Raw genomic sequence first — 13824 nt, forward strand, 5'->3', positions numbered from 1 at the left:
GACGGTCCCTTCTTGCGCTAAAGTGCAGTGGCATAAAAACAAATAGTAAACCTAGTTGGTCACAGGCCAGAAACGGAAAACTACCAGACATCCAGATATACCAGACAGAATAGAAATACTAACAATGCAGAATATACCTTATAAACAGAACAGAATATAGTGAATTAACAAACAGTTCACAAAACCGGATATAAGATAAATGGCAGACATGATAAAAATAAACAAGACTAGGCATGATATGAGTATACAGCAGAATCCAGGAGATGAAGGAGATAGCAGAAGAACTGAGAGCCAAAACACTAAACTGAACAGGTAAATTACTAAGAACTATCACAAGCAGGTACAAGTACAAAGATCAGATCAACCAAACAGGATATAAATATAGGACACTGTTCACACTGGGACACAGAACATACAAACTAGAACCGGATGAGTCTGAATAGACTCCAGAAAACCTAACCAGAATAAAACATACAAAGCACAGGGTACAAGCTAGACTCAGACACAGTGTGAACACCGAAAGTCGGTTTTAGGATTATGTCTGTTCAGCCCTAATATAAAAGGAGCATTCTATATAACCATGGTCAAAAACCCAGATAAAAAGACAAGATAAATGCTCATGCAGACATAGTAGTATTGCATTCAATAACCAGCAACTAGAATACAGACTGAGCTGGAGTTGTATAGCCACACCCGCCTAGCGCATGAGTGAAAGGCTTAACTCTTCCACACCTGGAAGAAAAGCACAGAAAACAGATAATGCATGAAAAACAAGGTCTGAACAGGGCCTAAAAGGGAAAAATGCAATAACAAATAAACGGACATTACTCCCAGGCTATCGCCCTGTATAAATTTGCCTCCATCAGTAGTTCCATCAGATTTCACGCATGCCGTGCCGTTCTTCCCATTAAAATGACAGACACCAGAACGGAACTCAGCAGACCCTTTATGATCTGGCACTGCTGTTTATTCAGTGTGAACAAAGCTTAACTATTACATGCAATCTGTATATTGCATACACTGATCAATGCTTTGGCATAGCGCAGCATTGATCAGTGTTATGCAGCACATGTGCATACGTGTCTGCAGTACGATCGGACAGCACAGGATCGGACATCGTGCCGATCAGGATAGCTGATCGGGACACTGCGTATTCCATGAGCTACCGTCAGTTAACTGTAGGACTAACAACTTTGATAGCGACGTCTAAAGGGTTAATGCCAGACATCACTTCGATTGGAGATGATCGGCATTAGCCACAGGTCCCAGCTATGATGCGTGCTGCATAGTTCGCAGGCTACATAGCACAGGGGTATCGGGACATCCCTGATGTCAACAGCTAGATATTCTGGCACTTTTTTTGGTCAATGCTCTCTCTTATATACTTCATCAAAGCTGAATACTGGTGTTTAATTTAAAAGGGAAAATTTTATGTTATCTATTTTAAAATATAATACCTAAATTTTGCAGTTTTCAGTCTGGCCACTAGGTCTAATAATAAGCTCAGACTGTTCTGTACGAATCACTTCCCAGCATCATATATCATCACAGACTTACATAGAAAGGTGATACCATTATATAGATAAGATGGGATCACACCATTGTCAATAGGTGACCCCAGTGTATAGATAATGAGATCAGATCATTCACAATAGGAAACACCAGTATATAGAAAAGATGGGATCAGACCACTGACAATAGGTGATACCAGTATAAAGACAAGATGGCAATAAATCATTGACAATAGGAGACACGAGTATATAAATAAGAAGATGGGATCCGATCATTCATAATAGGTGGCCCCAGTATTTAGATACATCCCACATTTTGGGTCATTTTCGCGTTTTTTTTTTTTTGTAAATAAAAAGCATTGTTACTTGTCACTGTACCCATGACCTGAGGAAGAGGGGTGACCCCCCGAAACGCGTTGTCTGTTTTTTTATGAAGAAAGAAAGACTAAATTCTTTATCATACCTGGAGTCTTTTACCTGATTGACCACCAACACGGATCCTGCGAGCGCCAGAGAAGTATCCGATTTTTCTGATCTGTGACCTCTGCCATGAGCACAGAACTCGCATCTTGTGTATGGATGGATAGATAGATAGATAGATATAATATATTATGATGGAATTAGAACATTGACAATAGGTGACCCCAGTGTATAGATAAGATGGGATCAGGCCATTCACATTAGGAAACGCCAGTATATAAATAAGGTGGTATCAGACTATTCACAATAGGAGACACCAGTATGAAGATAAGATTGGATGAGATCATTCACAATAACATGTCACAGCTCCCCTCTTCCTCCTTCCCTGCACACTTACCTCTACACAGGTCACAGAGCATGCCTACAACACTCTTCCATGGAAGACAATAAGGTCAGCACTAGTCTGTTTTATGGGGCTGCTGTAAAGCATATTTTTAAATGCTTTGCAGAAAGCATTGACAATTTGGTGTGCAAAAATGAAGTCTTTACAATCAGAAAATAGAAACCTATTAGAAGAAATGAACCCCTTTCAGTATCTGGGTATAATCAATAAGGGGGGAAAAAAACTGCATTTAACAACAAAACTTACTTTTTCAGGTCTTCAGGGTCATGGGCTACAAGTCAGCCATCATAGTGGAAGATGATTTGGAAGTTGCTCCAGACTTCTACGAATACTTCCTAAGTACACATTACCTCCTCCATAAAGATCCCACTCTGTGGTGCGTCTCTGCCTGGAATGACAATGGGAAGGAGGCTCTAGTGGACACCAAGGGCAGCTCTACTCTTCACCGTTCTGACTTTTTCCCAGGTCTTGGATGGCTGCTACTTCGAGAGCTATGGGAAGAACTTGAGCCGAAGTGGCCAGCAGCCTTCTGGGATGACTGGGTGAGGAGGCCTGAGCAGAGACTTAACAGGGCATGTGTGCGGCCGGAGCTGCCCCGCACTAGAACATTTGGAAGAAAAGGTGTCAGCCAGGGTCAATTTTTCGACACTCATCTGAGATTCATCAAACTGAACCAGGACGCAGTGGCCTTTACAAAGATGGACCTTTCATACCTCTTAAAAGAAAACTATGACCCTTGGTTTGTGGAACAGGTCTATGGGGCACCAAAAGTTCGGGCAGAAGACGTTCTCCAAGGGCAGGTGCCTGGTGGTAGGACGGTTAGGGTGGAATACACAACTAGAGACACCTTTAAGGCTATTGCCAGGGCCTTTGGTGTAATGGATGACCTGAAGTCAGGAGTAGCTCGTGTAGCTTACATGGGAGTTGTATCTTTTACTCATAGAGGTAGAAGGGTGTTCTTAGCACCACCTCAAAACTGGGGGGGGTATGATCCATCTTGGACATAAAGTTATCTTGTTGCTCTGAGTTAAGAGGATTACTCAAAAAAAGTGAGACAGGTAGTAAAAGTTTATTTTTTTTTCTGTGGGAGGTTCAGATGGTCCAATGTATTTAGGTGCTATTTAGTATGAGATTACTGCACCTTAAGGCAGCTCATGACTTGAAAGATGCCATGTACGTGAGTTTCTCTTTTGCCGTGCAGACAATAAATGAAGGAATTCAGAAACCACTTTGATCTGTCATAAAGAGAGCCAGCATCTTGGGGACCTCGGGAACACTGTGGTGACACGGAGCTACACCTACACTCAGGAAGAGATAATCTCCGCTAACCATAGTTCCTGGCATGGAAGGAGAGCTTGTGTTTTTCAAGTCTCCTTCTGTTTTATGAATTCACCTCAATAAAGTGACCTTTATAGCCAAATGAGTTTGAGTCCTAGAGGCAAACTACAACATGGATGTCTTTGCACATATACATTGTGTATGTTTTTTGCATATAAAATTTTTGAATGTACAAATCAAAGTGTCCTCACCAGAATTATTATTATTATTATTCAACTTGTGTTTTGATCTAAAGGGGGAAGTGGACATTGTATGTGAAAGCATAAAATCTAACCTAATACAAGTTAGTGAGAAAACCTTAGTCAGTTTGGATAACATTGCAGTTTGGTAATCATTCAGTATCTCGTGTAGTTGTGATATATATAGACCGCCTGGCAAAGTAAAATAATTAGATCTACTAGTTGAGGAAATAGCTAAAATGACATTGAAAGGGGAAGTTATCATTATGGGGGACTTTAATCTTCCTGATGTGAACTGGAAAACCAAAATGGCTAGTTCTGCCAGGAGTACAGAAATTCAAAATTCCATACTGGGATTATCTCTACAACAAGTAGTTGAGGAGCCAACCCGGAAGGAGGCCATCTTAGATTTAGTATTCACAAATGGGGATTCGGTATCTGACATAACTGTAGGTGAAAGCTGGGGATCTAATGATCACCAGTCAGTGTGGGGTCTAGTGATCACCAGTCAGTGTGGTTCAATATGAGAACAGTTAATGAGTCCCACCACACAAAAACAAAAGTTTTAGACTTTAGAAAAAAACAAGATTTATAAAATGAAATTAGTGGTAAATGAGTCCCTATCAGACTGGAACAGTTTCAGTGGAGTCCAGGAGAAATGGGACTACTTGAAAGTTGCATTATAAAAGGCAACAGATAATTGTGTTAGGCTTGTCAGTAAAAGAAAAAAAGGAAGAGACCACTGTGGTACTCTACAGAATGTCCAAAGTCGTAAAAAACAAATAGCTGCATTCAGTAATTATAAAATGAATAAATAAAACCTAGAGCAATGAATATAGGGAAATCTATAAGATTAGGAAGAAAGGGGCCAGGCAAGTTATAAGCGCTTCTAAAGCACAGGCAGAAGAGAAAGTAGCTCAGTCAGTGGGGAAAAAAAGACGACATTCTTTAGATATATAAATGGGAAAAAAAGGAATAACTAAGTTAAAAACAAGAAGGAAGGTATGTAGAAGAGGATAAAGGACTAGCGGACTGATTCAATAAATATTTCTGTTCAGTTTTTACAGAAGAAAATGAATGAAAAGGGCCTTAGTTAGGCATAAAGGCTGATAAACTATTTGATGCATGTGTCTTTACAGAGGAGGTTCTAAGTCAGCTGTGTAAAGTTAAGACAAATAAGTCATAGGGGCCTGATGGGATACACCCAAAGATACTAAAAGAGCATTAACAGATTTATTTAACCAATCACTGGTAACAGGAGTCGTCCCAGATGATTGGAAGTTAGCAAATGTTGTCCCCATTCGTAACAAAGTAGTAGGGAGGAATCCAGTAACTGTAGACCAGTAAGTCTGACATCAATAGTGGGGAAATTAAAGGAAACCCTACTAAAGGATAGGATTGTGGAATATCTAAAATCCAATGGATTACAAGATGGAAAAACATGGGTTTACTTCAGGGAGATCATTTCAAACTAATACTATAGATTTTATTATTTTTTTGATGGGTGACTGAAAGGTTCTCTGTCTAGTCAGTACCCCTGGTACTAGGTCCAATTTGGCTTAAGGCTTGTATTGGCCAGGAGAGCGTCTTGTCAGGTGTGGAAAAAATACATGCATACACAAGATGCCCTCTAAGTACGCTCTGTTTTACTATTTGCCAACGTTCATATATATATACCATAGTTGCTTAATAGTTACAAGTCAGCAGAGCACAAAAACAGGATGTACGTGCACAATAGTTACGAATTAGCAGTTGAGAAAACAAGAAGTACGGTACGTGCCTTGCGGTTACAAAAAGCAGAATTAAGATATATATCATACAAGATTACAGATCTGTATTATTTTATCAAGACCCTTGTATCCTTCAATCCCGTCGTAAAACCAGTTGTCACTTTAGACAACTTGGTTTTTCTTGTTTTCTATTTTCTTTTGAAAAGTCTTTATGCAGGCAGTATAGCCTTCTGCTGAGTGACGGTGAAGTAGAGGGACTTGGGTGTCTGATGAGGTGGAGAGGAGGATTTTAGTATCTGCAGCAGGTCTTGGTTTGCAGCGTTTCATACATAAGAAAAGAAGTTTTATTGACACATATACTATGAGGGCAATGACAGTAATGTGTATTATGAGCTGCAGAACTCCCTCTATCCATCCTCCTACGCCCTTGAGCCAGGTAGTGGGATTCAATATTGAAAAGGTATGCCCCCACCACTTATCCCTGTTGATTTAATTGTCTTTGGCATATTTGTCCCTCAATTTTTGTATGTTCTCAAGCTGGTGGTGCATCTGAATTGTTCCTGAAGTGTCTATGTAATGGCAGCAAGTAGGACCTATGATTTGACACATCCCTCCTTGAACTGCTGTGAGATAATCCAAGACTATTGCGTGTTGGTTAGACACTATCAGTTGGTTTTGCACGGACACAGAGGTATTAGTAATTTCTAAAATGTCATAGATTTGGTCGTCGAGGTAGTTAGTGGCTTCGACTAACTTATCCCATATTTGCATCACCATTGGATATATAAAAATGGTGCTAAAAAGCTTGTTGGTTATTCCCATTTGTACAACATGTGGCCTACCGTTTTCCCTTTCTTTGTTATCTGCTGCTCTTCGGTATAACATATGTTTAGGAGCTGCTCTCATGTCAATGTCGTCGTTGGATATGACAAAGGTGGAGGGGGTAAGTCTAGCTAGGGTGCATGTGCCATTGACCCCTACCGACAACCACTTGTAGGCTTCCCTACCACATACCCAATAGATGTATTGTGGGAGCTCCCAGAAAGAGGAATGTTGATTGATAAGTTTATTAACTATGTCAATGAGTCTAGAGGCATATGTTAAGTAACACCAGGAAGGTATCTGCCCTAATCTACCGCAGTAGCCCACATCTGGGTTATTACATATTGGATCAGTAAGTTGGTATTCTGATGTGTCATTGCATGGTTGGTGTCCTGTTATATTATAGCAGTCTACGTCTTGAGTAGCCTGAGGAAAGAGGGTGTTATTTGGCCACCTTGGGTTATGTAAGTACCTTTTCTATCTGGCTGGGTTTAAGAAGATCAGTACTTGCGGATGTCCTGTTAAAACTAACTTTTATCCCTTCCGTGGGGATCTCTCCTAGGTCTAGTATATGTGTGACCACTCGAGTTACCCAGGAACCCCCCTTGAAAGCCAACATTTGTTGTGGTCCTAGGCCTGGACTGCTTATGTTTCCCTGCCACCATGGCTTCCCCACCCATCCTACTATAGGAATACCCACTGAGGCGTTTCAGTTCTTTGCATATGGTGTCTCGTTGTCAGCAAGCATGTCAAAACAGTCTCCCTGAAATAATTCATATGAGGGCACAGGGATAGCAAAGTAGGGCATGCTTTGGGCAGACACAGGGGCATGGGTGCATATCCAACAATCCTTCGCAGTGAGGTTTTGTGCTAACATTATATGGTGTTTCAGGAACTTAGTTTGGGTGTCTCTCTAATTCATTCTGCAGAGTCACCGTGGGGTGAATCAAAGTCAATAAAGTCATTAATACAAACATCATGAGACTTAGTTTCTTCAACCATCTGCCAAAACAAGGCCAGGGCATCAGCGGGTACATCTTTCGGTAGGCTTTCAAGGTCAGGGCTGTCTGCCCCCGTTATTGCCTCCTTTGGGTGATGTTGGACGAGTTTGATCCGAGAGGCGTGGATCCAAGAAGGGCTGACTTCCGTGAGAACCGCCGTCCTAGTCACGGCAACAACTGTGGTTGGGGGTCCAAAGGTGAAGTCTCTGGGCTTCTTTCCTTTCGACAGTTTTAACCAGGACAGTGTCGCCTTCCTGGAACTGGTGTGTTGGTTCCTGTGGGAGAGGAGAATTACAGACAACTTTTTGTTCTACTTTATCAAGGGTTTGGATGAGGTCTGTGACATATTGTTCCCTTATCTGGTCGAGGTCCCCTTCTTCTGTTATAAGTGGTCGTTGGGCGCATGGAGTCGGGAAAGGCCTACCCATGAGAATCTCAAAAGGGGAGAGTTTTAAAGTCTTATGGGGGGTCATTCTAATTTCTGAGAGTATTATGGGAAGGACTTGTTTCCACTTCTCAAAGGTGCTCCCTGTGGCCTACTCCGTGGAAATGAGCAATAAAGACTGGGGCACTGTGTTGGGGTATGTATGGTGTCCCCTCTTTGCAGATCAATCCTGTTACAGGATTTTTCTGCAATACCGGATAACACCAATCATATTCCTCTTGTTTGGGAACAGAGGACTGGAGAGAGAGAAGAAGTTGTGTGTCTTTGAGTGAAGGAGGTGTAAGAACTGGTAACATCAGTGAGACAGGTTGTTGTGTAGCACCCAGTTTGGCAGTGTGGTCTGCTAGAGCATTGCCCTTTTGAAATGTGATCAGTCCCACGTGTGTGTGTCCTGCAGTGAATGATGACTAATTGTGATGGTAGGGTCATGAATTTTCAGGCCAACTAGTGCGCAGGGCCAGATGTAGGGGAGGCATACACCATTTTCAAGGATGGATTACTGAGGAGAATTAACTCATATCCAGAGAGCCGTTGTTTACATGTGTTGTGTATGTAGGCCTTTAAGGAGAGAGATAACATCATGAGAAGTGTACAAGGTAGTGTCATGTCCTAAAGTGAAGATGGTAGCTTGTTCAACAATCACAGCACAGGCAGCAAGAGCTCGCAGACATGCCGGCATCCCCTGTACGGAGATGGGCATCACCTTTGAGAAAAAGGGCACAAGGACGTAGTTTACCTCCATGAAACTGTGTCAGCACACCCGCCATGGTTTTACAATTGTCTCGTGCATACATGTGGAAAGGCAAATTGTAATCTGGGAGACCTAGCCTTGGACTTGTCATTAAAAGCTTTGTACATTTATGAGGACCATTTGATTAGATCTGGTTTGTCCGACAGGGTAGCATCTCTCATGAGCAGTCGGGAATCCACTGTCTGCAGTAGTTTATCATACCCAGAAAAGATTGCATTTCTGGGCGGGCGGGGTGACCAGGCCCGCTACAGACTGGACTCTAGACGTGCTCAACTCCCTTTTCCCTTTTGGCAGAACAAAACCCAGATATTCAACCTGTTCACAACACCATCCTCAAGGCAGGCCTCCTCAGAGAAACTACACAGTAACAAATCATCAACATATTGTAGGAGAACAGAACCCTGGGGGGCGTGCCATGATTTTAAAAAGGCTTGGAGGACAATGCTGAACACAACTGGTGAATCAGCATACCCCTGGGACATTCTACACCAGGTTAACTGTAGTCCCTCAAAGGAAAAAGCAAAAAGGAGTCTGGTCTCTTTGTCCAATGGGATCGAGAAGAAAGTATTCTTCAGATTCTAGGACAGAAAAATGAGTTGCCTGTGCTGGGATTGATGACAACAGTTGGGTGACATCAGGAACTATAGGGGCAATAGGCACAATTAGTCTGTTGATGGCTCTCAGGTTATGTACATACATATATATCCCCTGAAAAACAAAATTACACCAGATCCGAAGAAGAAGCTGTCATGCTCCCTGTAAACCCCGCCTTACTCCTCCCAAACCTCTATGTCACCAGTCACCGCCCCTTTGAGTCTGGCTTCTTGTCTTTCCCCAGTTCTGGTCAGTCACCATGAAACGTCTAGTATCACATGTGTTACTGACTGTGTTGCTTTACATCAAGAGACATACAAGAAACATGTAACATGTAACAATACCGACATTTACAAATACTTAACGTACAACACACAGGGCCCACATTCTCACCAAAGATATAAAAATAAAAGTGTACACAGCTCTCTCAAAAATTTGAAAAATTATCTCCAATGCGCATTGTTTATAATCTAGTAAACCATTAGCTTGATTTTAAATGCCTAAAGTAATGTTTATTAATTAGTGATCACTTTTTTTTTTTATTTTTTATTTTCTTGGCCAAATTTCTTCTCTTATTACTCCTGTAATATAATCAGACAATTAATCGCATTTCCTGATACATTTCATTTTTTTGGCATCAACCCTGTGTTACTGTGAAGGCAAGAAATTAATTAAATATCATCAAATAGTTCAATTTAATACCACATGAATATATTTTTCTTTTAACACCATTTTCATTACAACACAAACAGCTTCACAGGGAAAACATTCACTGGTCATTTTCTATACACTCCTGATTTATTAACACTCCTCACACATATACAACATACTTTATATCATAAGAACCATCCTATAAACGCCATCATATGACTACATACAAAGGGCTTTCCTAGCAATTGACCATATCTCTGCATTCCATAGCACTGAACACTCATCTTCACTTCATTTATTCCAGCAGTTTCAGCTCTGCTCATCCTACATTCCTCACACTGCTTCACATGCTTTCTCCTTCACAAATCACCTGCTTTTCCACCAAAACTTTGAGTCTCTATTTCTGACAACAATCTCTAATCCTATCAAACAATTTACACAGCCCTGCATCAGAACGCCAACATGCTGTGAACCTTTTCCAAAATTCAGTAACAGTTTCACCTAGTTTTTGTTTGCATGCCACAGCAATGGGCAGTGATGATTTTTGTTATAAAACTTGGGTAAGTTCCTCTTCTAATTCTCTCCATATACGCTCTCTACCCTTCTTGAGATTACAAATGTAGTTGTTAGTGTGGGGGTCAGGTGGTATTTATCATTGGCCCCCTCCCTGGGAATGGGCTGGAGTCCTTCATGAATTCTGACCAACCAGCTATATCATCTACCCACGGATGCACTAAGTCCCATGCTGTAGGGCTAACTCGGGCCACATAATCCTTTACATGTTTCATTGGGAAGGGGAGGAGGATATGACTTAGATGATTTGGAACCCATGTTCAGTAATTGGTGCAAAACCTCAATCTCTGGATTTGGCTGTACTGAACTCTGAAGGCTCTGACAATTCCTCTCAACAGAGTAGGGATTCTCTGATTTAATTGCACCAATCACTGAGCATGCACGGTATCTCTGAACAAACTGTGTCACTTGCTTTCACCACATCCCGGGTCAACAAGTTGCCTCTAGCCGGGAGGGTGGGGCGTCTTACAGATGTTTTGAGAACCAGCAGATTATTACTATTTATTATTATTATTATTATAACAGTTATATGCACCTTACTCTATACATTAAAGCAATGGTAAGTATACTCCCGTGTCTTCTTAAGCTTAAGGGAAAAAGTTACAAGTAAAACACTAAACAGAAATACAAGAAGTTTTTGTAAGCGTTAAGCCAAATTGAAACATGACAACCACCCTGGATTGTCAAATTACTCTTAGTTCCTCATTTCCTCTGTTCCCTGAACAGAAGTCAAATACTGTAATACTGTGTCCCAGACACGATATGAATGTAACTCTTATACTTACTGTAATCGAGACGTGGCCAGTGCCCCCGGGGTCAACAATGCCACACAAGAATATGGTTCTTACCGGTCTGGAGGATGACCCTCTCGACCCCGGACTGAGCCCCCAGCTGAAAGGTTCTCTGTCTAGTCAGTACCCCTGGTACTAGGTCCAATTTGGCTTAAGGCTTGTACTGGCCAGGAGAGCGTCTTGTCAGGTGTGGAAAAAATACATGCATACACAAGATGCCCTCTAAGTACTCTCTGTTTTACTATTTGCCAACGTTCATATATATATACCATAGTTGCTTAATAGTTACAAGTCAGCAGAGCACAAAAACAGGATGTACGTGCACAATAGTTACGAATTAGCAGTTGAGAAAACAAGAAGTACGGTACGTGCCTTGCGGTTACAAAAAGCAGAATTAAGATATATATCATACAAGATTACAGATCTGTATTATTTTATCAAGACCCTTGTATCCTTCAGTGACTAAAATAATAGATGGCGGAGGTGCAGTAGACATTGCTAGATCTAGATTTTAGTAAGGCTTTTGACACTGTCCCACATAGAAGACCTATGAATAAACTACAGTCATTGAGTGCAGATCCCATATTGTTGAGTGGATTAGGCAGAGGGACAACAGAAGATTGTAGTCCAGGGAGTATATTCAGAGCTTGGTCTTGTTACCAGTGGGAACCTCAGGGATGGATCTCATGGTTCTGTACTGGGGCCTATTTTAATATTTTTATCAATGATATAGCTGGGGGGTAATAACCCTCGGGCAGAGTATAAAATATGTGATACAGTCCTAACCTCAGTATCTGAGGAAATGGATTCATGGGTCATTATTCAGAAGACTTACAGTGGGGATCAAAAGTTTGGGCACCCCAGGTAAAAATTTGTATTAATGTGCACAAAGAAGCCAAGGAAAGATGGAAAAATCTCCAAAAGGCATCAAATTACAGATTAGACATTCTTATAATATGTCAACAAAAGTTAGATTTTATTTCCATCATTTACACTTTCAAAATAACAGAAAACAAAAAAATGTCATCTGCAAAAGTTTGAGCACACAGCAGAATTTATAGCATGCAGTGCCCCCTTTGCAAAGCTGAGACCTGCCAGTGTCATGGATTGTTCTCAATCATCATCTGTGAAGACCAGGTGATGTCAATCTCAAAGGTTTTAAATGCCCAGACTCATCTGACCTCGCCCCAACAATCAGCACCATGGGTTCTACTTAGCAGTAATAGTTGACACTCACAAAGCTGGAGAAGGCTATAAGAAGATAGCAAAACGTTTTTAGATCTCAATATCCTCTGTTCGGAATGTAATTAAGAAATGGCAGTCATCAGGAACAGTGGAAGTTAAATCAAGATCTGGAAGACCAAGAAAAATATCAGACAGAACAGCTCGCAGGATTGTGAGAAAAAAAATTCAAACCCCACATTTGACTGCACAATCCCTCCAGAAAGATCTGGCATACACTGGAGTTGTGGTACACTATTCCACTATAAAGAAATACTTGTACAAATATGGTCTTCATGGAAGAGTCATCAGAATAAAACCTCTTCTACGTCCTCACCACAAAAATCAGCGTTTGAACTTTGCAAATGAACATATAGACAACCTGATGCATTTTGGAAACAAGTTCTTTGGACCGATGAGGTTAAAATTTAACTTTTTGGCCGGAATGAGCAAAGGTACGTTTGGAGAAGAAGGGGAACAGAATTTAATTAAAAGAACCTCTGTCCAACTGTTAAGCATGGGGTTGGATCAATCATGCTTTGGGGTTATATTGCAGCCAGTGGCACAGGGAGCATCTCACGAGTAGAAGGAAAAATGGATTCAATAAAATTTCAGCAAATTTTGGATGTTAACTTGATGCCATCTGTGAAAAAGCTGAAGTTAGAGAGGATGGCTTCTACTAATGGATAATGTTCCTAAACACACCTCGAAATCCACGGGGGGTTACATCAAGAGGCGTAAACTGAAGGTTTTGCCATGGCCTTCACAATCTCCTGACCTCAACATAATTGAAAATCTATGGATAGACCTTAAAAGAGCAGTTTGTGACAGACAGCCCAGAAATCTCAAAGAACTGGAAGACTTTTGTAAGGAAGAATGGGCAAAGATACCTCAAACAAGAATTGAAAGACTTTTGGCTGGCTACGAAAAATGTTTACAAGCTGTGATACTTGCCAAAGGGGGCAGTACAAGATATTAACTCTACAGGGCGCCCAAACTTTTGCAAATGCCATTTTTATTGTTTTCTGTTATTATGAAAGTGTAACTGATGGAAATAAAATGTAACTTTTGTTGACATACTATAAGAATGTCTAATCTGTAATTTGATGCATTTTGGAGATTTTTCCATCTTTCCTTGGCTTCTTTATGCACATTAATACACATTTTTACCTGGGGTGCCCACACTTTTGATTCCCACTGCAAAAGGAAGGCAGACAATGACATACAGAATGCTTTGGGTGTATTAGCAGTAGAAAGGGGGAAGTGCTCATGCCACTGTACAGAACACTCGTGAGACCTCACTTGGCGTATTGTGCACAGTACTGGAGGCCGTATCTCCAGAAGGATATGGATATTTTGGAGAGAGTTCAGAGAAGATACTAAACTAGTCCATG

The 13824-nt window shown here is 41.1% G+C and overlaps 1 protein-coding gene across 3 annotated transcripts in view; it reads left to right on the plus strand.

The window, feature by feature from the left end:
* The window catches only part of MGAT1 (alpha-1,3-mannosyl-glycoprotein 2-beta-N-acetylglucosaminyltransferase), a 61835-nt gene extending 57964 nt beyond the window's left edge, over positions 1-3871 (plus strand). For all 3 annotated transcript variants that reach the window (XM_056554308.1, XM_056554309.1, XM_056554310.1), the window contains one exon: positions 2589-3871. In XM_056554308.1, the coding sequence (XP_056410283.1) occupies positions 2589-3341 (753 nt within the window). In that variant the 3' untranslated portion in view covers positions 3342-3871. The remainder of the gene's footprint in view (positions 1-2588) is intronic.
* Positions 3872-13824: the final 9953 nt, after the last annotated feature.

The sequence above is a fragment of the Hyla sarda genome, unplaced genomic scaffold, assembly GCF_029499605.1.
Source record: "Hyla sarda isolate aHylSar1 unplaced genomic scaffold, aHylSar1.hap1 scaffold_663, whole genome shotgun sequence".
NCBI classification, from domain to species: domain Eukaryota; kingdom Metazoa; phylum Chordata; class Amphibia; order Anura; family Hylidae; genus Hyla; species Hyla sarda.